This window comes from Carcharhinus amblyrhynchos, chromosome 12 (assembly GCF_965287045.1).
Source record: "Carcharhinus amblyrhynchos chromosome 12, sCarAmb.v2.hapA, whole genome shotgun sequence".
NCBI lineage: Eukaryota > Metazoa > Chordata > Chondrichthyes > Carcharhiniformes > Carcharhinidae > Carcharhinus > Carcharhinus amblyrhynchos.
In genome coordinates, this window is record NC_137335.1 from 6,838,120 (window position 1) to 6,863,110 (window position 24,991).

At 46.7% G+C, this 24,991-nt stretch overlaps 1 protein-coding gene across 1 annotated transcript in view; it reads left to right on the plus strand.

Annotated features, from left to right (window-relative positions):
- Positions 1–24,991, plus strand: part of jag1b (jagged canonical Notch ligand 1b) — a 65,050-nt gene that overhangs the window by 18,608 nt on the left and 21,451 nt on the right. The window contains exons 3-13 of the mRNA XM_080200015.1: positions 1,450–1,498; positions 9,138–9,392; positions 9,541–9,601; positions 14,554–14,684; positions 15,465–15,584; positions 17,615–17,728; positions 17,953–18,066; positions 19,788–19,901; positions 20,752–20,798; positions 21,731–21,904; positions 23,400–23,550. Of these exons, the coding sequence (XP_080056141.1) occupies positions 1,450–1,498; positions 9,138–9,392; positions 9,541–9,601; positions 14,554–14,684; positions 15,465–15,584; positions 17,615–17,728; positions 17,953–18,066; positions 19,788–19,901; positions 20,752–20,798; positions 21,731–21,904; positions 23,400–23,550 (1,330 nt within the window). The remainder of the gene's footprint in view (positions 1–1,449; positions 1,499–9,137; positions 9,393–9,540; positions 9,602–14,553; positions 14,685–15,464; positions 15,585–17,614; positions 17,729–17,952; positions 18,067–19,787; positions 19,902–20,751; positions 20,799–21,730; positions 21,905–23,399; positions 23,551–24,991) is intronic.

Below are 24,991 nucleotides of genomic sequence, written 5' to 3' on the forward strand. Positions count from 1 at the left end.
AATCTGTGCCCCTCGCCGTAAATAGTGGCGCTGAACCTGGCTGCCGAGGTGTGTGCGGGTTGACTTGTTTACCGTGGAGTTTAATTCATCCAAACCCTAATTACTACACCTTGAAAAGCAACCCTCAATTTCAAATTGCTTCCCATGCTTAAATCAGGTTTTTTTTCTCTCTTGGTTGCAATTAAGCAATCCTATCACCTGGCGAGTGATTTTATTTTTGAACCTGCAGGTTGAGAGTCTTTTAAATTGAGGCGTGAGGTACTTGCCTGAACTTGCCCTGGTTTTGGTCATGTTAAAGCTTTTTTCCCACAGTTATCAGAGAGCGAAACTTCAGTTTCACTTGGCTCTGAATATGACACAATTAAGTCTCGGTCCAAAAAAAAATGTTGTCTATCACGCCTTTTTTTTTGTGTGTCTAATGTAAAATGTCAAATGTTCCGTTCGCTGTTGAGGTGTTTTGGTGTCAGCATTTTGATCTTCCGCGTAGTTATTTAAGCTCAAGTTCTCTAAACTGGGGGGGGCGGGGAGTCTTTTTTAAATAAAAAAACTGATGACTCTTGTAAAACCGGAGTAAAGACAACCCAAATCAGTATGAGTGCAGAATGAAGATCGCTGCTATTCCTATTAGCAAGTGTGTTGCTTTTAATAAAATTTGAAGGCGTGATTTAGCAGCCTGGCAAGGCTTGTGTGTATGTGAGCATTATCTGATGTGACTCTTCAATGCTGATAGTGTTGTGAGGGTTCCAGTATCACTGCCCAAAGAAGTGGCGTGGTAGGTGTGTTTTGTTCCAGGATGCTTTTTTGCACTGGCCTTTGTCTGCAGGCAGGCAAATGTTCCTTTTCTTCTGCTGAGATTCATAGGATCTGCCCTCTGACACCCGATACTTGTGGGAGCAGTGATGGACTGGGACAGACAAAGCGTCTTGAAAGGGGTGCTGAAATGCAGTAAACCCCTGGGATTGTGCTCACTCGGTGTTCAACTCTTCCACCTCAATGTTCTTCACTTACACCAGTGGCGGGGTCAAACAAAAAAAACGGGGAGGGCTCTCGGCGTCTATTGTGCCGGGGGAATTGACAACTTCTTGAGTTCTGAGTCTTGCTAAATGTGAAATATTTGAAGGTGGGGGAGAGGGAGAAGGAAGAGAAGTGGAACTGCAAGATCAAGTTAACTTGTGGCATGGGGGTAGGGGAAAATGTAATGGTATCTACCCTCTACACTTCCGAGTTGGAGGGCGATGAGAACCTATTGATTTAAAAAAAAATCCCCGATACAAGCCAATTAAAAAAAAAATTCACTCAAAACATAGATGTTTAATTCTGTGCAGCAATGTAGATAGTATCTGGCTAGTGCAAGTATCAATTTTTTTTTCTCGAATGGGCATCTTTTAAAAGAATGTGTTGCTTTTTGACGGTAACGTCTAATATTATTTCTCTTTTTTTGTCTTGCAGAGATCCTACACTCTGATTGTGGAAGCCTGTGACTATAATAATGACACCAGTAAGTGTTCCAGTTAACTTGGGTTACAGATTTGTGCGTGCGATTATAAATAGCAGGGCTGAGTAAAAGCACCGTCGCACCGTGCCACTTTTTAACTCAAAAACCGGCAAGGGCTCCCGCTTTGGGTAAAGTGGAGAGGCTGTACGTGCATGAGGCAATTTCGCGACTCTTGGGGGTGCTGGCTTGTGGGCAAGTCATTAGTCGCTGAATAATTTTGTTTACAACTTTTTCTCCCCGCTTTCCCATTTCCCCCTTGGTATTGACACTTTATTCCCCCCCCACCAACTTTAAAAGTGATGGTGGATGTAGGCTGCCGTTCCCCCTGCCTGCACTCTCTCTCTCCCGCTCCCACTGTTTGTGCATTGACAGGTGGGCTGTGGGGGAGGGGGGAGGGGATGGGGTTGGTTTGGAGGCAGCGAGCCAGGAGGAACAGGCCTTACTTGGCAATCGGAACGGTTTTGTACAGATGACGGGCGATGGCAGGTGTTGCGGTTATGTGGACCCTGCACGGCCTTGAGCAGCGGGAGAATGCACAACTGTATATCATAAACCTGTAATGTATGTGCCGCGTGCATTCTCCCCAGCAGTGACAACATTTCTCAACTGTCCCTCCCCAGTCCTGGCCTGGATCAGTTCTGGATTCTCAAGTGCGTGTATTTATAAAATGCATGCAAATTGAGGGAAATCTTACCTGTCGTAGATGCAGCGGAACTAGATCAACATTTTTAACTGCAGATGAATGGATCTGTCCCTGCTCTCAAATCCACCTTTAACCCTTTTTTTTAATTGGAAATGTATCTATCTTGAATCTGTTCAACAATTTGGACTCTCCTGCACTATGGGGCAGCGAGTTCCACAAATTTGCCACCCTCTGAGAGATGTATTCCTTCTGATCAGTTTTGAATCTACCACCTCTCAACCTGTACCTGCGAGCTCTTGTTTTAAGTTCTCCACGAGGAGAAATGTTTGGTCTACATTTACTCTACCTATCCCTCTTTTAAATAAAAATTTATATACCTCGATCAGATCCCCCCCCCGCCCCATTCCGACTAAACTCCAGCGATTATAAACCCAAACCGTTTAATCTGTCCTCCTATGTCAACCCTGGAATCAAGTTGAACTGTGTCCAAATCTTCCTCCTTTGGAACACTGCTGTCACCTTCCAGTCGACCGCCCCTCTCCTTATGGAGAACAATCCCAGCTTTTCCGACTGGCCCAGGTATTACAGGGGATTATGGAAGACCAGTGGTTTACCATTGCACCTCAACTAAATCCTGAAGTTCCGCAAGGGCAAATCAGTCATTGCCCAGGATGTAATAATACTGTGAATGCTTCAACAAAATGGTATGGTTATTTTATTGTAGCCATCCTGCATCAATCTGGGGTCCATGAAAGCAGTGGCCTAGTGGTATTATCGCTAGACTAACAATCCAGAAACTCAGCTGATATTCTGGGGACCCGGGTTCGAATCCTGCCACGGCAGGTGGTGAAATTTTGAATTCAATAAAAAAAATACCTAGAATTAAGAATCTACTGATGACCATGAAAGCATTGTTGGAAAAACCCATCTGGTTCATTAATGTCCTTTAGGGAAGGAAATCTGCCATTCTTACCCTGTCTGGCCTACATGTGACTCCAGAGCCACAGCAATGTGGTTGACTCTCAACTGCCCGCCAAGGGCAACTAGGGATGGGCAATAAATGCCATGTCCCAGAAACACCAGTTTTTAAGAAAAACTGGGGATGGGGAGATGACGGAAGTGTCTGGGTGAGGCGGGAATGGTGGAAAGGCAGCTAATCTATTCCTGCTGCACTTGGCTAAATGAGGGTGGCAGGAATAGATTTTGGACTTGAAACAGTGGGTTTGGTTTCTATGGCGATTTTCCGTAATGGCAGAAAGATGAGTCAAGTTTACACCTATCCAGGGGCTTGTGGGGTTCTAGAAAAACCATCCCAGTAAGAGGACTAGTTTAAAAGTTGGTGACGAGATTCAGTATAGCGGTAGCACAGTGGTTAGCATTGCTGCCTTACAGTGCCAGGGACCTGAGTTCGATCCCAGCATCGGGTCACTGTCTGCGTGGAGTCTGCACATTCTCCCCGTGTCTGCATGGGTTGCCTGAGTGCTGCAGTTTCCTCCCACAGTCCGAAAGACGTGCTGGGTAGCATCATAAAATAGAATCCCTACAGTGCAGAGGGAGGCCATTTGGCCTATCGAGTCTGCACCGACCACAATCCCACCCGTGCCCTATTCCCATAACCCTTCGTTTACCCTGCTAATGTCCCTGACACACAGGGTTAATTAATCATGGCCAATCAGCCCAACCCACACATCTTTGGACTGGGAGGAAACCCACGCAGACACTGGAAAAATGTGCAAACTCCATAAGACAGTGACCCGAGGCTGGAATTGAACCTGGGTCCCAGGCACTGAGACACAACAGTGCTCACCACTCTGCCACCCACAAAGGCACATCAGCCGTGCTAATTTCTCCCTCACTGTATCCGAGCCGGTGCCGGAGTGTGGCAACTAGGGGATTTTCACAGTAACTTTGTTGCGGTGTAAATGTAGGCCCACTTGTGACAGTAATTAAATATCTAGACTCTTGTGCAAGTTCCTTTTGCTAGCTTATCTAGATTGAATGTGGGTGAAGTGTTAACCATCGCTTTTGGCTTGGAGGTTGGCCAGTGGTTGTGTTGCCATGACAGCCAAGTTGGGAGTGTTGATGAATTGGTGGCAGGCTACGTGGAGTGTTCTATAATCCGAGTTGCCTAGTGTCCAGTGCAGATACAAAAATGGTGGATCTGGCATGTGCATTAAGACCCAGAATGGGTTAGCGGTGCACGTTCCTGCAGATTGAGATGCTATACTAAAACGATTTTCTCAGTCTTTTGACATTAACTAATGGTTTAGAGTTTGTTTGTTAGTGTCACAAGTTGGCTTACATTAACACAGCAGTGCAGCTATTGTGAAAATCCCCTAGTTGCTACACTCTGGGTACGCTGAGGGAGAATTTAGCATGGCCAGTGCACCTAACCAGCGTGTCTTTGGAGTGTGGGAGGAAACTGGAGCACCCGGAAGAAACCCATGCAGACACGGGGAGAATGTGCAGACTCCACATGCAGTGACGCAAGCCAGGAATCAAACTCAGTGGGGTCCCCTGCTAACCAGTCTGCCACCCTACAATGGTTACTGGTGAATGTGCAAGAACTATCCCGTGTCCGCATTTTATTGCGCTTAAATGAATGGTGTTAATTTGCAGGAAACTTGCCTGTTGTTTATTATTTGAACAGCTGTATTTTTGAATGATTTCTCTATTTATGACACCTCGGGCCAAATGAAGTCCCTTAGTATGTGTTTTAAATGCAGGTGGATATCTTTGGAATGTGCGATTGTTCTGAAGTGTAAGCTTAGGAAATAACTTCCTTGCCACACCCTGTAATGAGCTGCTTATTATGCAGATTTGGAAATGAATACTTTGCTTTTTCTCCCAAGGTCTGCTGGAGGTTGGGGGGGAGACGTGAGAGTTGACATTCTTCTGTGTGGTTTGTCTGGGCAGTCGGGTACGTTTTAATCTGTTAGTTTAAAAGTTGATGGTGGCTGAGTGTCGTGGGAACTTAATGGAGATGCACTAAATGTCCTGCAGAGCTGTGACACAGCCACTCGTTCACTCGGCAAGCTCGTTGGGTGACATCTTTGGACGAGTGCCACTTTTTGGTAGATTTTTTTTTAAGTGGCCTTCCGGTTATTAATGCCCCAGAAAAATGGGCGGCACAGTGGTTAGCACTGCTGCCTCAGCCCCAGGGCGCTGGTTCGATCCTGGCTTCAAGTCACTCTGTCTGGAGTTTGCGCACTTTCCCCGTTTCGTTGTGGGTTTCCTCGGGGTGCTCTGGTTTCCTCCTATGGTCCAAAGATATGTAGGTTAGGTGGATTGACCATGCTAAATTGTCTCTTAGTATTCAAAGATATGTAGGTTAGGTGGATTGACCATGCTAAATTGTCTCTTAGTATTCAAAGATATGTAGGTTAGGTGGAGTGGCCATTGTGAATGGGTAACGGAGGTAGGGCTGGGTCTGGGTGGGATTCTCTCGTCGAAGAGCCAGTATAGATTTAATGGATTGAATGGCCTCTTGCGCTGTAGGGATTCTATACTAACGACTAGAGTAGGTTTATAATGGTTTGAAGCAGTCATCCTATCTGGTTTCAGTTGAATTAAGCCTGCTGACTACGGGTCTGAGACGAGAGTTTGTTTAACATATTAAAGTGACTGACATACAGTAATGCTGGCAGCATCTTTTAGAGAAATTAAAACCCTGCATAACTATCCTCATGTTCATGTTCTGTGGACACAAGTCTCTAAGCTGATATGCCAGTTACTTCGCCTCCTGCACTGAATTATATCCTCTTCTAAAATTAAAAGTCACCTCCTATATGGTTAAAATTTTTCATAACATTAACTTGCGTTAAAGGGGCAACGTATCATCTTTCTGAAAAAGAGACGTGTTGTTGAATCTTTGCATCTTGCACTCATCAGGACAAATGCAAGAATGTCAAATTGCAAAAATCACAAGATAATATGATGAGAGAGATGGATTCAAGATGGCGCCGGAGTGTGGCGACTACTTGCGAACTGTTCCCAGGACACTCCCTAATTCTATCTTTGACATCGTTCAATGTTTTTAAAACTCTAACCCTTATAAGTTCTCTAACACTGTTCTATTTCAATCCCTTGTTAAGTTGATCTTTCTGGCTCTGATCCTAGCATAATATATTCTGCACTCTTTCCTTCTCTGAACAGTATGTTTGTCTGTATAGCGCACAAGGAACAATCTAGTTCACCAACACGTTTACTAAGTGATTCTGGGGATGGCAGGACTGATAATGAGGAGAGATTGACGAGGTTAGGATTGTTTGCGCTGGAGTTCAGACGAATGGGGGTTGGGGGGGGGGTGCGGGGCAGGGCGCGGGATCTCGTAGAGACTTGTCACATTCTGACAGGTTAGATGCAGGGAGGATGTTCCTGATAGTGGGGGGTGTCCACAACCAGGGGTCACAGTCTGAAGATTCAGGGTAGACCATTGAGGGCGGAGATGAGGAGACATTTCTTCACCCAAAGAGTGGTGAGCCTGTGGAATTCATTATCACAATGTGAAAACATTGAATGTAATCAAGAGATAGCTGGATATGGCACTTGGGTGAATGGGAATAAAGTTTATGGGCAAAAGACAGGATTAGGCTATTGAATTGGATGATCAGCCATGATCACGATGAATGGCAGTGCAGGTTCGAAGGGCCTAATGGCCTCCTGCTCCCGTCTTTTTAATTCATTTGTGGGACATGGAGTATTGCTGGCTGGCCAGCATTTATTGCCCATCCCTAATTGCCCTTGGAGAGGAGCTGAGAGTCAACCACATTGCTCCGGATCTGGAATCACATGTAGGCCAGACCAAGTAAGGACAGTAGATTTCCTTCACTAAAGGACATCATTGAGCCAGATGGGTTTTTCCAACAATGGTTTCATGGTCATCAGTAGATTCTTAATTCCAGATTTTTTCATCTGCCGCGGTGGGATTTGTTCTGGGGACCCTGGTTCATTTTAGCTGAGTTTCTGGATTAGTAGTCTAGCGATAATACCACTAAGCCATCGCCTCCCCCTATCTGTGACAAGTACTGTTGGGGGGAGAGAGGGGGCTGATCAGTTGGCGCAGACTCATTGCCATGGGGAACTATAGGCTCCTGGGTCATTTAACAAAGGTGTATGACCTAACCATATTCCTTTTTTCCCCCCCGTGTACTGTGCTTGCTTGAAATTTGGAATGCTTGCCATTTTGTTCTGATGAGTGCAAGGAGAAAAACTTTGGCGGGACATTGCAGCAAAATCTGAGTGGGTATTTGTGTATAGTCTGGGATGGTTACTGTGGTCCTTCTCTCCTGCACCAAGAGGCTGGGCTGATTTTCTTCCACGATTTGATGTGGATTTGGAGCGGTGCGGTGTTGCCGCCCTTCGCTAACCGTGTGCCGACATTCTGGATGTTTTACGATAAATCTTCACTCTCCAGCCAAGTGCTGCCGGCAGCAGGTTTTAAAGGAAGTGTTAAGTTGGGTTGTCGTCGGACTGGAGGAACGCTGTCAAATGCCGCGAATCTCTCCCAAGTGTCAGTTTGATGCGAAATAATATTTTGGCGGTATAATTAAGAGACGCTGTTGTGAGGTTGGTTTTGAAGCCAGAAGGTGGCAGCTAATAATAGATGACATCTGAGAGGCAGTGTACCACACGGATTCTGAGCACGGTGTGAAAACCTCTCTGGAGGGGCCTCGGAACCTGCCACGCCGGAGAAGTGTAATCTCCAGTGTTTACAGATGTGTGATTGCTGCCAGCTCGCTCCTGGGTCGAGAATATGTGTCACCCAGCGTGGAACTTTGGTTTTAATTTGAGCAAACCTGGTTGATCACTGCCCTACCACAACGTTGGGCTTCTCAGCAAAGGGGGAGGGGGCAAGGCGATGCACTAATGTTGCATTTTTAACAGGACCCCTAGTGCTGAATGTTCTGTAAACACTGTCGGCATTCAAATAGAGAGCCCCCCCAGTAGAGAGAGACAAGTTTACATCATGGAAACAGGCCCTTCGGCCCAACTTCTCCATGCCATCCTTTTTCTCTTTCAAAATAGCTAAGCTAATTCCAGTTGCCCACATTTGGCCCTCTATACCCATCTAATCCAATTGCTTTATAGAGCACTGGTATCACAGTACAGACATCTGCATTCTGTTAAAGACTCAATGCATGCAGCAGGAACTGTTCTGCCAAGGAACAGGTAAGCTGTCAGTACAGTCAAGGACCCCACGCACCCTGGACGTTCTCTCTCCCACCATCTTCCATCGGGAAAAAGGTTACATGCCAACATAAGAAATAGGAGCAGGAGTAACCGACTCGAGAATAGCTTCTTCCTTGCTGCCTTCAGACTTTTTTGAATGGACCTATCTCGTACTAAGTTGATCTTTCTCTGCATCCTAGCTATGACTAACACTACACTCTTCACCACCTCCTTTCCTTCTCTATGAACAGTATGTTTTCTGTATAGCGTGTAAGAAAGAATGCTTTTCACTATGCGAATATATGGTGACAGGTCAAGAGGGGATATCATTCAGTCTGTTCTTTTGGGCAGGCAATGGCCTAGCAGTTTTATTGCTAGACTATTAATCCAGAAACTCAGCTGATATTCTGGGGAACCCGGATTCGAATCCCGTCACGGCAGATGGTGGAATTTGAATTCAGTAAAAATCTGAAATTAAGAATTTACTGATGACCATGAAATCAGTGTCAATTGTTGGAAAAACCCATCTGGTTCACTAATGCCCTTTAGGGAGGGAAATCTGCCGTCCTTACCTGGTCTGGCCTACATGTGACTGCAGAGCCACAGCAATGTGGTTGACTCTCAACTGGTCTCCAAGGGCAACTAGGGATGGGCAATAAATGTTGGCCAGCCAGCGACGCCCATGTCCCACAAATGAATTAAAAAAAAATTTGGGTCATGGCCACATGACCTTGAGAACGAGGGCAATCGTTAAGTCAAAATAGCTGCTTAACCAGTTTCCAAACGTTCTTGTCACTGACCTAACTTTGTTATTTTTATCTCCTGCAGGTCCAGGCGACACGATAGAGAAGGCGGTTTACTCGGGGATGATCAACCCCAGCCACCAGTGGCAAACCCTGAGACACAACGGTGCCGTTGCCCACTTTGAGTATCAGATCCGGGTGATGTGTGACGAACACTACTATGGCTTTGGCTGTAACAAGTTCTGCAGACCACGGGATGATTTCTTTGGGCACTATACCTGCGATCACAATGGCAACAAGACCTGTTTGGAGGGCTGGATGGGTCATGACTGTAACAAAGGTTAGCCGCCTTTTTATTTTGTTTTTTTTCCCCCCCCCTCTCCTAGATTTTTGGGTTGTTTATATAATGCAGTGGGGGTGAATATTTGGTTTATTTACAGGGCCTTTTTATGTTTGTTGAATTGTAATATCTTCCTTTTCCATTCCAGCGATCTGTCGTCAGGGCTGTAGCCCCGAGCACGGCTCCTGCAAAGTTCCCGGGAATTGCAGGTAAACGCATCCTTCCTCCCCCCCCTCCTCCGGCACTGGGTCCCTCCTGTAAATCCGAGCGTGAGTGGGCACAGGGCGGGGAGCAGTGCCGGAGTGGAAACCTGGAACGCTTGTTTAAAAACATGCGGAAACTCTTGGAAAAGAGCGACTTGCGTTTCTTTAGCATCTCTCCCAAGCGTCGGACGTCGCAGTGAAATGTAGTGACTGCGGCAACGTTGGAAACGCGGCAGCTAATTTTGTGCACCGCAAACCGCTAACCACCAGAGTTGTTTTTTTGGTGAACAGAGAACAGTACGGCACCGGAACAGGCCCTTCGGCCCTCACAAGCCTACACCAATCACACTGTCCTATCCAGACCAACTGCCCGTATCTCTCTGTAGCCTGTCTGTTCAGGTGCCGACCTGGTTAAGTCTTAAATGTGGCTAACGTAACTGCCTCAACCACCTCACTTGGCACCAGGCCCCCACCACCTTGTGTACAAAAAAAAAAGACTTCCCCCGCATGTCTCCACTCAACCTCCCCAGCCTTATCTTGAACTTGTGCCCTTTTTATAATTGTCATTTCCACCCTGGGGAAAAAGCTTCCAACTATCTGTGCACCTCATAAACTTCTATCAAGTCGCCCCTAAGTCTCCGTTTTTCCAAGAACAGTCCCAGTTTATTCACTGTCCCCTCATAGTTAGGATGAGGCCTTTCGAGCCTGCTTCACCATTCATTATGACCATGGCTGATCATCGAATTCAATATCCTGATTTCCTCCAGCCCCTGCCCAATATCCTTCTGACCCCCTTTAGTCCCAAGAGCTACAATAGAAAATGGATTCTTGGATTGTCAGCCTAGGCTTTGGGCTGAAGACTTGCTGATAACATTACCCACTTGAGCCACAGCTGGTACTTTTCATAAGTTCTCCCTAAGCGAGACAGAAGTTGGTGTGAATCTTTTCGCTGGGCTCTCCATCAGAAATCTTTGCTCATAGCCTCCCTGGGTAGCGCTGGATCACGGCTCCAGGTTCTGTGCTTTCAATGCTTATGCAATAGGAATGAGATGCCAAGAATAATTGCTGTAATGCTTAGCTCAGAAACGTTGCATTTGTCAGAAAGTTGTGGGTTCATAAGTCCAACTCCCCGACTTTGGTTTGTAAGTCTAGACCTCTCACTGTATCTTTATATATACAGTGCCAAATTCCCAAACCATCACTGCTGTCTTAAGATAGGACCTTGTGTTAAGTAAGTTAGCATTTATTAGAGTCACAACACTGCAATGAAGTTACTGTGAAAATCCCCTAGTTGCCACACTCCGGTGCCTGTTCGGGTACGCTGAAGGAGAATTTAGCACGGCCAATCCATCTAACCCGCAGGTCTTTCGGACTGTGGGAGGAAACCGGAGCACCCGGAGGAAACCCACGCAGACACAGGGAGAATGTGCGGAGTCTGCACAGACAGTGACCCGAGCTGGGAATTGAACCTGGGTCCCTGGCACCATGCCACCCTGCGTTTAAAAGGTGCGCGCTCGGGGAGATGGAGTGGAGGATGAGGTGGGGGAGTGGGATAAAACGCTTCACTTAACTCATTCCACGTTTTGGTAATGGCAGGTAGCTGTGCAAATTGCTTTAAAGTCCGTTTAATTTTCCTCCTGCGAGGCTGCTGCTCTCTGGAGAGATGCTGCTCTGAGTTATACCTGCCGCTTCTGACATACAGATGCGGCTAATGTGCCCACAGCTGCCTCTTAATCCAATGAAGGTTATCTGACCAGATTTGGGGGGCCTGAGTTAAACCTTTTTTCAATTCCCCCTCCCTCTCTCTCTCTGTTTTTTTTAGCTAATTGCTGGTGGGATGGAGTCAGAGCAGATGTTGAGATTTGTACCGGGGGAAGCGACTGTGCTGAGGTGGTCAGAGTAAACATAACCAAACGGGGGTGGGGTGGATTAGAGCGATTTGAACCAGCGCGGCCTGCTTTGTTTTCCTGGGATTCTGGGCCTCCACACCTCACCTCCCCGCTTGTGTGTCTGGGCCATGCATTGCTGACTATTTACTTAAGGTGCAGCGTTCCCACAGTTCATTTGCATAGCTGTGTGGCTCTCAACTGCACACTTGTGTCCTTTTTCTTTAAACAATGGCTTCCTCATTTTGTGCCACAGCTGGCTGCCTGACCTATCTGTAGGTTAGTTGGGGGGGGGGGGGGGGGGGTGGTGGTCGTTGGGGACCAAGACATTTGGGAGAAACCTAGGCCCTGCGTTCAATAATGTTTTGTATTGTGGGGCCTGAAATGACTTTTTTGGCTTTGTGTAATTGCAGCATTTCAATGCTGATCTGGGTTGGGGGACATATATATTATATATATATATAAGGATTGCTGTCTGCAAGCCATCTAATAATTAAAAAAGCTTAGTTAGCGCTCGAGTGCTTTCTGCTGTGCTAACCTCGGCTCCTGATTTTTTCCTGCCGGGCTAAGGTTGCTCATCTGTGCAGAACCGGTGGAAATTGTGCAGGATTTCCCATGAGAACTTGCCCCGGTGCAGAAGCGTATTACAACAGGGCAACTCATTTGTGGCAGGGTCTGTTCTGGATTAATACCTAATGCTGGGTTATTTTCCTTTTTCGGAAGAGCGCGTATCCCTTCCCTGGCCTTGTTGTTGTTTGATTTTGAGACTGAGTGGTCTCTTAGCTGGGAGCGATAGCCACCCCCACCCCCCACAATTCCTCAGTACCCTCAGTTTTCCAGATAAGTCATTTTTCATTGACAGTGAGTCACTCGATTTACACGGGCCGCTGACCTTTTTAAAAGATTGCAAATGATCTTTATTTTTAATATTATCCACAATTGCAACGCCCTCCTAAGATGTTTAGCTGGTTCTGTTGCATTGGGGGTGGGGAGAGGGTGAGTTAACAATTTGAGACTGTAAACATCTACTAGCCTACAGCCCATTGAGTCTGTACATTCATGCTTGCTTTAATTAGAATTTTTTTTTTGCGGAGCTTTGCTACCGAAAGTTAATAGATGGATTTTGTTTTGAAACACTAATACAATGAGCCTTTTGGAATTATTCTGACTTCCAGTGGAAAGACTCATCTAGGCAAGTTTATTTTTGATTTATTCACAGCCTTGGGTTAATTGCCTTTGTACCACTTAGTCTTTGATTCAATGTCAACTGTCTGTTTACAGATCTCTTGTTTCCCATTTAGATAAGCTTTTAAAACGCCAGTGAATTAGCAGGCTGCTTGTCGAGAACCTTAATTGCAAGCCTTAATGCGGCAACTTTTTTTAAAGTCGTTCTGATTTTAAGAAGTATCTTTCCTCCTTTACCCACACCCACCTCTAAACCATAATTGAGGAAAGCATCTTAAGTTTTGTTTTTAAGTTTTATTTGTTAGTGTCACCATTAGGCTTATATTAACACTGCAGTGAAGTTACTGTGAAAAGTCCCCTAGTTGCCACGCTGGCGCCTCTTCAGGTACACTGAGGGAGAATTTAGCGTGGCCAATGCACCTAACCGGTCACTATCTGTGTGGAGTTTGCACAGTCTCCCCGTGTCTGCATGGGTTTCCTTCCAGTTTCTTCGCACAGTTTAAAAGTTGTGCGGGTTAGGGTACATTGATCCAAACAGGTGCCAGAGTGTGGGGACGAGGGGAATTTCACAGTAACTTCATTGCAGTGTTAATGTAAGCCTTACTTGTGACTAACAAACTTTACTTTTACTAACTGGTTCGCCTTTTGGACTGTTGGAGGAAACCTGCTTGGACGTACTCTGCACGGGACAGTGATCCAAGCCAGGAATCGAACCTGGATCCTTGGTGCTGTGAGGCAGCAGTACTTGTCACTGTGCCACCCACTATCTTTTTATAACATTTGGTCTAAATGAGTTAAAAATTATGGTCAATTTGGGAGACTCGTGTTGTGATATATCCATCAGGAGACAACTTGGGAATGGAAACTTGCTTTTGGATAGCAACAATTTAAGAGCTTAAAAAGATTCCCGAGACACTTGGTCTGACTATTTTGCTAGTAGCCTCCACAAGTCAAGTCTCAGAATCTTGACGGTGATTTACTATTCTTGGTGTGTGTGTGTGCCTGCTGCAGCCTTTACTGCCTGTTACTGTCAAGACTGGTAACGTTAAAGTTGCATTTAGCTGTAACTGTGTGTGTGTCATTGTTTGGAAGCTAGTTAAACTCACTCTTCTCCTCCCCCCCCCCCCAAACACCCCCTCAGTTTGCTGGGAAAAGAATATGGAAGTGAAGGAATGCCAGTGTCTGGGAAAAAGAGGAGGAATGAAATGAAAGACAGCTACCAAAATACAACAGGCTGATCGTTCTAACCTTAACTGTTGGACGGATCAGCCTTAGAAGTAAATTGCTTTCCCGCAGTCGCTTTGAAGGTCACAGGAAGTGGCTGAATGTTGGTCTTTTGAGCAGGGTTGGTTGGTGGTTGTGGTGGTGGGGGGTGGGGGGGGGGGGGGGGGGTTGGTGTTTGATAGAAATTTTGGAAGTGAAGATAGTGTGGTGGGTTGTTTCTTTTGGCCTCTCCCGTTTTATATCGAGACCACTAAAATGTTTAATTTGCCAGTCCCCATTATCCGCGAACGAGTCCCGTGATTCAGCTAAATCTGATGTTGTCTGTGAGGACAAATGTGAGACACACACACACACACTCGCCTTTTCTGACTCCAGTTCCGCAGGGTTTTGGGAATGAGATGAGATTGTGTTTGGTAGCGCCACGCTGTGCCTCGCTGAACAGTCACTCTTTGTGTGAGAGTTGGCTTCCAAGCGTTGGAAATTCTGCCTTAAATATTTGTTCATCAGGCATCAATAAAGGAAGAAAAGGTTGGGGGGTGGGGGGGGGAGCGGTGGCGGGAGGAAGTAACCACTCTTGTGTGCTGCCGAAAAATTAGCGGTTGGTTTGGCTTTGTCGTTTTTTTTTTAAAATATAATTAATTTTTTTTTTAATGTGTTTTACAGGTGCCAATACGGCTGGCAGGGGTTGTACTGTGACAAGTGCATTCCTCACCCGGGATGTGTCCATGGTACCTGTATCGAACCGTGGCAGTGTCTCTGTGAAACTAACTGGGGTGGTCAGTTGTGTAACAAAGGTAGGCTAAAGCTGCGTAGATACGTTGAGTGAGTTGCTAGTGTTCTGAAATGCAGAGGGGGGAATGTGTATTTGGAATATTTAAGCGTTTAGATTGTAGGTGGGTGAAGTTTTTTTTTTGAGTTGGAATAAAAAGGTCTTTTATTTGCTTTGGTAACCTCCTGATGATTCCGACCTTTTTATTCAACAAAAGCGAACGACTGAGTTAATGACCGGCGAGTCACTTTTTAAACTGAATAATTTCCAGTGAGCACCAGACGTGTCAGTAACGTAATAAAGGATTAATGTTTGGCGCAGCTTCATCACAATAAGGGGAGGTGGTGGCCTAAGTGGTATTATCGCCAGGCTCTTAATCCAGAAGCCCAGCTAATGTTCTGGGGACCCGGGTTCGAATACCGCCATGGCAGATGGAATTTGAATCCAATAAAAATATCTGGAATTAAGAATAACCGTGAAAGCATTGTTGGAAAAATGCATCTGGTTCACCAACGTCCTTTAGGGAAGGAAATCTGCTGTCTTTACCTGGTCTGGCCTACGTGTGATTCCACAGCCACAGCAATGTGGTTGACCCTCAGCTGCCCTCGAGCAACTAGGGATGGGCAATAAATGCTGGCCCAGCCAGGAATGCGCAGGTCCCAAGAATGAATGAAAAAAATCAAACCTTTCGATCTGTCCCTATCTAGTTTTTTGTTCTTGTAATATTTCCAGCATCTGTAGTTTTCTGCTGTCGATGTAATGCGGTTAGTGTCTAATCAGATTCCTCCATATCCATGCGTTTCAGATTTAAATTACTGTGGGACACACCAGCCCTGTCTGAATAGTGGTACCTGTAGCAACACTGGACCAGACAAATACCAATGTACTTGCTCCGATGGCTACTCTGGGCAAAACTGTGAAATAGGTGAGTGTTAGCACTTCGACTGGCAAACTATTTACAGTACGTGTAAATGTTCCTTGTGAACTGCCTCCGACCCCTCTGCGTCTAACTCGATCCATGTCTCCCCCCCCTCGAGTGCCTGAGTCACATTCCCCACAAATGCAGCTATTCCATTCGTCTCGACTGCTGTTTGTGCTAGTTGAGTTCCACATCTTCACAGAAGCGTGGAATCCCTGCAGTGCAACAGGAGGCCATTCAGCCCATTGAGTCTGTGCTGACTGTACAATGGAACATCTTACCCAGGCCCTATCCCAGTAACACCACATTTTTTACCCCCAATAACCTGCACATCATTGGACACTTGAGGGGCAGTTTAGGCGTGGCCAGCCCCCCTAACCTGAGATCCTTGGGTACTCGGGCAGTTTACCATGGTCAGTCCCCCTAACCAACACCCCCCAGTCATGCATACTCAATAGCAGCTTTGGAAAAGGAATTGGGTGAATGTTTTGAAGGAGGTAAACTGGGGTGGAGGATACGGAGAGTGGGTCTAACCGGATCGCTCTTCACAAGAGCTGGCACTGCCTGGATGGGTCGAATGGCCTCCTGTGCTAGGCTGTTCTGGTTTCAGGTAGGGAATAGGAGACCATTGAACAAGGGAAAGTAGTTGAAAGTATATTGCCATTAAGGATTAAATTGTGAAGAGCAGAACAGGGGAATGCCCACGTTTGGAAGGAAATTCGGAGCCCTCTATTTTCGGTGTATTATGTGTAACTGTGCTGTTCTTGAGACATATTCCTGCCTTTCTGCAAACCTTTCAGTTCTCCTCAGACATGCAGCAGAGGAAGCACTAAGCAAATTGCTGAGTTGGCTGGCTGGTGTGTGGTGACTTTTTGTTCTGTCCAGCTATTTATCTACCTCTCTTTTGTGATGCATCACTCTTGTTAATGGCTTTATTAGCAAATTGTAGCAATTACTTGCAGCGATCGAATCTTCTCAGGCCCTGACTGAGTGGTATTTGGTTTCTAAGAGGTTTTTTTTAAACATCCTGTCCCGGTTTACCCACGTTCGAGTACAAAAGATCAGTCCGTTTTTATCAACTTCTTGCTTCATTTTAGTTGTGTCAAGATTTTAAACTTAAAATTTGAAACAAGCACCAAGGATTCACCCCCCACCCCCCACCCCCCACTAAATCCCTGCAGCTGGGAATCTGGTTTCTGGATTAAGTCAGGGTGCGTTAGGTCATTTTGGAATAAAAATTATTGTCTCTGAAATCATGGGGCAGCTAAAGAGAACGTGGGATCTGTACTCCCAAAAAAAAAACACATTCACAGAGGAGAGAGCAATTTTTACGGATACACCATTGAAAACATTCTTTCCAGATGTATCACAGCTCCTGCTCTGCCCGAGACCGCAAGAAACTACAAAGGGTTGTGAACGTAGCCCAGTCCGTCGCGCAAACCAGCCTCCCGTTCATTGACTCTGTCTACGCTGCCTTGACAAAGCAGCCAGTGTAATCGAGGATCCCACACACCCCGGGACGTACGCTCTCTTCCACTGCCTTCCTACAGGAAGAAGATACACAAGTCGTGTACCAGCCGACCCCAGAACAGCTGCTTCTCTGCTGTCATCAGACTTTGGAATGGACCTATCCCGTTTTAAACTGATCTTGCTCTACACTTGCTATGAATGTAACACTACATTCTGTGCGCTCTGAGTCAGAGGTTTGCAGCATGGAAACAGGCCCTTCGGCCCAACTTGTCCACACTTGGCCCATATCCCTCTATACCCATGTAACTGTCTAACCGTTTTACAAAAGACAAAATTGTGTCCACCTCTTCTACTACCTCTGGCAGCTTGTTCCAGACCCTCACCACCCTCCTGTCCTCCTCCTCTGTGTACTCTATGCTGTGTCTGTATAGTGTGCAAGAAGGAATACTTTTCACTATTAATACATGTGACAGTAATGAATCATAAAGACAATGAATGGTCAGAGCAGGTTATGGTGTGTAAGGATGAATGTGGATTCGCTGATCGGTATTTCCTTCGCCTTGCAGCCGAGCACGCTTGCATCTCTGATCCCTGCCATCACGGGGGAAGCTGTTCAGAAACGGCCCTGGGGTTCGAATGCCTCTGCCTCCCTGGCTGGACTGGTCCGACTTGCAGTGTTGGTGAGTACCGCGATGGCACAGCACTGGAGAAGGCTGGACCGGGCCGTTCTTCTGACTCTGCAGTTTAAATCAGCGGGGCATCCTGAATGAATCTAAAAGCAAGATTTTAAAAACTGAGGGCTGTGGGGGAGGGAAAGAGACTGACAGACCGCAGACTAAACTCGAATGCAATTGTGGAGTTTTTCCTCTTGCTAATTTGCCTCTCTTTTTTCCTATTTGTATAGATATCGACGACTGTGCTCCGAACCCCTGCGCCCATGGCGGTACATGCCAGGATATGGTTGATGGCTTCAAATGTATTTGCCCGCAGCAATGGATGGGCAAAACTTGCCAGTTAGGTAACACATTTTTTCTTGTTAAATATTTAAAGCATTTTAATTTTGTGAGCTGGTTATTTTGATGTGTGCCCTGTAAAATGTGGTTTTTGTTAATCATCCTTGGGGGTCTTTTTTGGGTGTGATTGCATCGTGCTTTGTAACAGAAGGCGGGTGGGAGGGGTGGGTGGAGATGGTGAAAGTCTCTCGATTGGGAAGCACACACAGCGTTTCTCCCTAATGGGGAAGATTCCGTACCTTCCTTTTCCGTTTCCTCTTCAGCCCAAGAAGTTTTGCAGTTGGATTTAGAATGGGGGATGATCCCTCCAAAGAATGGGGCTGGCCACATTCCTCCTGCAATCCATTAATCTGCTTGATTACAATGGGGGCAAGTCTTACTGGACTTTGGAAATGCTTGACTGCCTCCTTTTTTTGACTTTTAATCCTGCCGTTCTCACTATTGGAGGGTATCTGTGCTTGCGTCAGCGTGTTGGTCTGAACTGCATTGTTTTTTTTTAAGTGGAAGTTTTCTTGAGTTTCCCTTCTCCCTGCACGCTCAGTGTGGTCTGTGTTCCCCTAGAACGCCCCTTGACTTGTCAGTGAGCTACAGCAGAGGCAAGTACGTCGCAAGCACCACCTTTTTTTTTGGGTGTCAGTAACCTTCCTGAATTGTCATTTCGTCATGAAACCTCTCCCGGTGGCACAGTGGTTAACACTGCTGCGTCAGGGAGCTGGGTTCGATTCCCAACTCGGGTCACTGTCTGTGTGGAGTCTGCCCATTTTCCCCAGGTCTTGCGTGGGTTTCCTCCGGGTGCTCTGGTTTCCTCCCACAGTCTGAAAGACTTACTGGTTAGGGTGCATTGGTCATGCTAAATTCTCCCTCAGTGCACCCAAACAGGCACTAGTGTGTGGTGACTGGGATATTTTCACAGTAACTTCATTGCAGTGTTAATGCAAGCTTGCTTGTGTCATTAAATTCATAAATTTAATACGGATAAAGTATGAATTTATAAATTTTTGTGCTTTGGGTGAGGACTTTGCTGAAAGAGGATGCATTACCAAACTTGGGTTGGAGTAGGAGCCCTGGAATTTGAAGCTACAGTCACTAAATGTAACACGCATCATCATAACACACACACTTTCTCACCCTGTCCCAGTGTTGAGAATTAGCCCTCAATTGTCCCAAACAGCTATCGCAGAATGCCCACAGTGCAGAAAGATGCCATTCAGCCCATCGTGTCTGCACCTACCACAAACCCAGCCAGGCCCTTCCTGTAACCAAGTATTTTACCCTGTTTGCACCCCCCCCCCCCCCCCCAAAACACTATGGGGAGATTTGCCATAACCAATTAGGTTGATTGGCCATGCTAAGAAATTGCCCCTTAGTGTCCAGGGATGCGTAGGTTAGAGGGATTCGTGGGTATAATGTGTAGGGATATGGGGGTAGGGCCTGGGTGGGGTTGTGTTCGGTGCAGACTTGATGGGCCGAAGGGCCTCTTTCTGCACTGTAGGGTTCTGTGATTCTGTGAATCCTCCTAATCCGCACGTCTTTGGACTGTGGGAGGAAACCGGCGCACCCAGAGGAAACCCACGCAGACACGGAGAGAATGTGCAGACTCCACGCAGGCAGTGACCCGAGCTGGGAATAGAACCTGGGTCCCTGGAGCTGTGAAGCAGCAGTGCTAACCCACTGTGCAATATTCGCATGGATATCCTGATTTCTTTTTGTAATCCTTTCTCATTAGATGCCAACGAATGCGAAGGAAAACCTTGTGCAAATGCGAACTCTTGCCGAAACCTGATTGGTGACTACTATTGTGATTGCATGCCAGGGTGGAGTGGCAAGAATTGTGATTTGGGTTAGTATTTTAACATGGGACAGGAGGTGGTGGGGGAGGCGCTGGGTGGGATTGTGTAAAACTGATGTGTGCTGCTTGCAAAGTTTGAAACTACCTTCAGAATGATTTACGTTAAGAAGTAACGAGGCAGGGAGACGTCTGCAGCTGAAGCAAATTCTCTAAAGGAGCTGTGAAGATCCGGCGTGAAAATAATAATACATTTTATCAGTCGTTGAACCTTAATGTAGCCGCTTCCTGATAACACTTGAGAAGCAAGCCAGAGCTTGAAGTGTTGGTCAGTATTTTTAAAGGGTTTGCCTGGCGTTAGACCATCATAAGCAGATTGCCTGAATAAGAGCAAAAAATATATGTGACTGTTTGTACAGTCCAGAAACAGGCCCTTCAGCCCCCTAACCTGTGCCGATCATGACCTACACTTAAAAACAGCCTTCTGCTCTGATTTGGTCCATATCCCTCTATTCCATCCAGATGCCTCTTAAATGTTGCTAATGTGCCTACTTCCATCATCTCCTCCGTCAGTGCGTTCCAGGCACCCACCATCCTGAAAAACATCCCCTGCAGATCTCCCTTCAACTTCCCCTCTCACTTTGAACCTGTGACCCCTCCTGATTGACACTTCCACTCTGCCTACTCCCCTCCATAATTTTGTAGACCTCTATCAGGTCTCTTCTCCCCTCTCAGCCTCTGTCTTTCCAACGAAACACAATCCCAGTTTATTCAACCCCCTCCCTCATGGCCAACATCCTGGTGGTCTTCCTTCGCACTCTCTCTCTCCAAAGCTTCCACATCCTCCTGCACGCCAATGTCCTTTGAGATTCTTTGTAAAAGTTTTGTGTTGTTCTGTTCGCAGATGTGAACGACTGTCACGGACAGTGCCAAAATGGGGGAACTTGCAAGGTGCGTCTCTGCTTTTTTTTTGTGTGAAAAGGTTTCTTTTAAATAACAAAATGAAATAATAAATATCGCTTAGATTTTCATTCGAGGTTGGTATGGATGCTTCCCCTCGTGATGGGATTTGGAACCTGTTTATGAGCAAGGGATTCCTGTTTAGATGGGGGAATGAGGAGGACTTTCTTCACAGGAGTTGTTGGCTTGTAATTTTCTTCCAGAGTGGGCAGTGGGAACTGGCTTGTTGAGTTTATACAAGGCTGAGTCCAATCAACAGCTGGTGTTAGGTTTTTGATCTGAGAGGTCCACGCTTACAGGGAGAGGGAGCAGACAAGTGGTGTTTTAGGCTTCAATCGAGTCTGTCATTATCCGATTGAATGGCAGAATAGGCTCGAAGGTCCAAATGGCCTGTTCCTCCTCCTGTGATGTGCTTGGGATAGACTTCACACACAATCCACACTCCGTTGCAGTTTGGCAGAGTTTGTGTCCAAACTGAGGTTAGACTCGAATCCTTTCAGCATTTTGACCCACACGTGCATTGGCTGTTTTAAGTATCTGCCCATTGTAGGGTGGCACAGTGGTTGGCACTGCTTCCTCGCAGTGCCAGGGAGTCTGGTTCGATTCCGGGCTTGGGTGACTGTGAGAGTTTGCGTGTTATCCCCGTGTCTGCGTGGGTTTGCTCCAGTACCCTGCCACAGTCTGAAAAGATGTACAAGTTAGATGGATTAGCCGTGCTAAATTGCCCCTTAGTGTCCAGAGCTGCGGGTTAGGTGGACTGGCCATGCTGAATGTGTGGGGTTCTGGGGATAGGGTGGGTCTGGGTAAGTTGCTCTTCCGTAGAGTTGGGCCGGATAGCCTCTTCCAGGGAATCTGTGGTGAAGACTTGTTTTCAAAGGTTGTGACTCATTTACCACCCCCACCCCCCCCCACTCTTTTTTCAGGATTTGGTTAATGATTACCGCTGCGCCTGTTTGCCTGGCTACGCTGGTGATGATTGTGAGAAAGACATCAATGAATGTGAAAGTGGCCCTTGCCTCAATGGTGGGCACTGCCAGGATGAAGTCAATGGATTCCAGTGCCTGTGTCCTGCTGGTTTTTCTGGCAACCTGTGTCAGGTGAGCTTTGGTGTAATGCACACTCTGGGTAACTGGGTTACCATGAAGACCCCCTTCACTGGTATACACTGTTCAAAGTCACTTGGGGTCTCCTGCACACTGGACAGGGGCTTGGAAAGAATGTTTGAAAGAAGTCCACCTTTTGATTTCCCCTGTTCAACCAAAGAAAGTGGCCTTTTTATTCTGTGACACCAGGGTTGCTCTGGCACGGTGACGGCTACACTCCAAGCACCTGGGCTATTAGATTTGGAAATGAGAGTTCAGATCCGGGCACTGGCTGACAAATTTGACCAACAAGTTGAAAATCTGAATTGAGAAGGCTAATCTCGGTAACATGACCATGATATGACTAGATTGTTGCAAATCCCTCCTGGTGCACTTTTATCTTCACTCTAGCCTGGGGCACACTTCCTGCTGCTCCCCACGTGATAGTATTAGCCTGTAGTGTTGTGTTAGTGTGAAAGTATTGGGTCGTGGTGTGGGTGCGACAGTATTAGTAAAGTTTATTTATTACTCACAAGAAGGCTTACGTTAACACTGCAGTGAAGTTACTGTGAAAATCCTAGTCGCCACAGTCCGGCACCTGTTCCTGAGGGAGAATTTAGTGTGGCCAGTCCACCTAACATGCAATCCTTTTCGCAGTGTGAAAATGCAGAGGGAAATGTGCAAACTCCACACAGACAGTGACCCGAGCTGGGAATCGAACCCGGGTCCCTGGCGCTGTGAGGCAGCAGTGCTAACCCACTGTGCCTGTTGTGTGGTGTGAGTGCGGCACGATTGTCTGGCCAAAGTTTTTGATAAGAGAGGGGATTAAGGGTTATGGGGAGAGGGCGGGAAAGTGGAACTGAGCAGCGACAGATCAGCCATGATCTTATTGAATGGCGGGGCAGGCTCGAAGGGCTAGATGGCCTACTCCTGCTCTTATTTCTTATGTTCTTATGTTCTAAGTATGACTCTGAGGCAAGAGACCTCTCTCTGGGGCTGATAGACGAGCAGGCAATCTTGTCGACACTCAGCACCCTGAGCATCAGGAAACACCCCCAATAAAATCTCTCTCTCTCTCGTGATGAGGCGCTGTAGCCGATTAGTGTTGTTTCTTCCCCTCCCCTCCTGAGTCCCAGGGTCGTTAAAGGTTAATTGCAGTGTCCAAACTGCTGGCTGCAGATTAACTCACTGACTGTGCTGGAGCATCCCATCACACTGGGGATCCTGTGCTCTGTTCCTCTTTTTTTTGTTGCCTTTACCCAGCTGAATCAGGGAACCGTTCTTCTAAACAGCCCCCGCCTTTCTTTGCCTGGAAGAGTTTAAGATGACCCATTGTTGAAGCTGGAGAGTTTGAAGTGTAGGTAGATTATAGGTCCATGTTAGCTACGGTGTGAGTATACCAACGCCATTCTGAATCAGAGTTTAACATGCTGTCTCTTGTCCTGCCCACCTCTTTCTGATGTTACCTACTCTCAAAAAACAAACAATGACCCTTTTTTATGTTTTACAGCTGGACATAGATTACTGTGAGCCAAACCCATGTCGGAATGGGGCATCGTGCTTTAATCTGGCCAATGATTACTTCTGTAGCTGCCCAGAAGACTATGAAGGAAAGAACTGTTCCCATTTGAAAGACCACTGCAGAGCTACTCCATGTGAAGGTAGGTCCTGGCCACCCGCTGCACGTGGCTCTTTGTTATTCCTGTGGGGAGGCAACAAATTCGAAGTAACATCATTGCCAGATCTAAGGTAGTGTGTGTGTTCTTTACAGTGCATGTGGGTAGCACAGTGGTTAGCACTGCTGCCTCGCAGTGCCAGGGACCCGGGTTCGTTTCCATCCTCGGGTCACTGCACATCCTCCTTGTGTCTGCGTGGGTTTCCTCCCTAGTCCGAAGGGCGTGCTGGTTAGGTTGATTGGCCGTGCTACATTGACTCGAGCATCGGGGATTGGCAGGGTAATTGTGTGGGGTTACGGGAATAGGGCCTGGGTGGGATTGTGGTCAGTGCAGATTCGATGGGCCAAATGGCCTCTTTCTGCACTGTAGGAATTCTGTTCTTTGCCAGCAATGGTCACTAATGTGATCTATCGTCACGGTGGTTAGCACTGCTGCCTCACCGCCAGGAACTGGGGTTCGGTTCCCGACTTGGCTCGCTGTCTGTGTGGAGACTGCACATTCTCCCCGTGTCTGCATGGGTTTCCTCCCAAAGTCAGAAAGACATGCTGGTTAGGGTGCATTGGATGTGCTAAATTCGCCCTCAGTGTCCCTGAGCTGGTTCCGGAATGTGGCGATTAGGGGATTTTCGCAGTAACTTCATTGCAGTGTTAATGTAAGCCTACTTGTATCCCAGTATATTATTGGTGTTACAATGAAAAGTATTGTTGCACGCTATACAGACAAAGCATACTGTTCGTAGAGTACATAAGAGAGGAGGAGAGGAAAGGGTGCAGAATGTAGTGTTACAGTCATAGCTTGGGTGAAGAGAAAGATCAACTTAATGCGAGGTAGGTCCATTCAAAAGTCTGACAGCAACAGGGAAGAAGCTGTCCTTGAGTTGGCTGGTACGTGATCTCGGACTTTTTCATCGTTTTCCTGACAAGAAGATGGAAGAGAGAATGTCCGGGGTGCGTGGGGGTCCTTGATTATGCTGGCTGCTTCGCTGAGGCAGCGGGAAGTGTAGACAGAGTCAGTGGATGGGAGGCTGGTTTGTGTGATGGATTGGGCTACATTCATGACCCTTTTGTAGTTCCTTGCGGTCTTGGACAGAGCAGGAGTCATACTAAGCTGTGATACACCCAGAAAGAATACTTTACATGGTGTATTTGGAAAAAGTTGGTGAGAGTCGTGGCGGACATGCCAAACTTCCTTAGTCTTCTGAGAAAGTAGAGGTATGTTCTTTACAACCAGTGGTCACTGCCTTTCTGGCCAAAGTTATTGGTTCACAGCTCGTCAACATTCGGAGCCCTGTCAGTGCAGTAAACAAAATGTATACTCTTCGGTGTTTCCTGAGTGCTGTGGGAGTCTGGAGTTCCTACAGAAAGGGGGAGGGAATTATTTTCAATGGAGCAGACCCCAGGCGTAACCACTAACCAGCTCTCTGTGT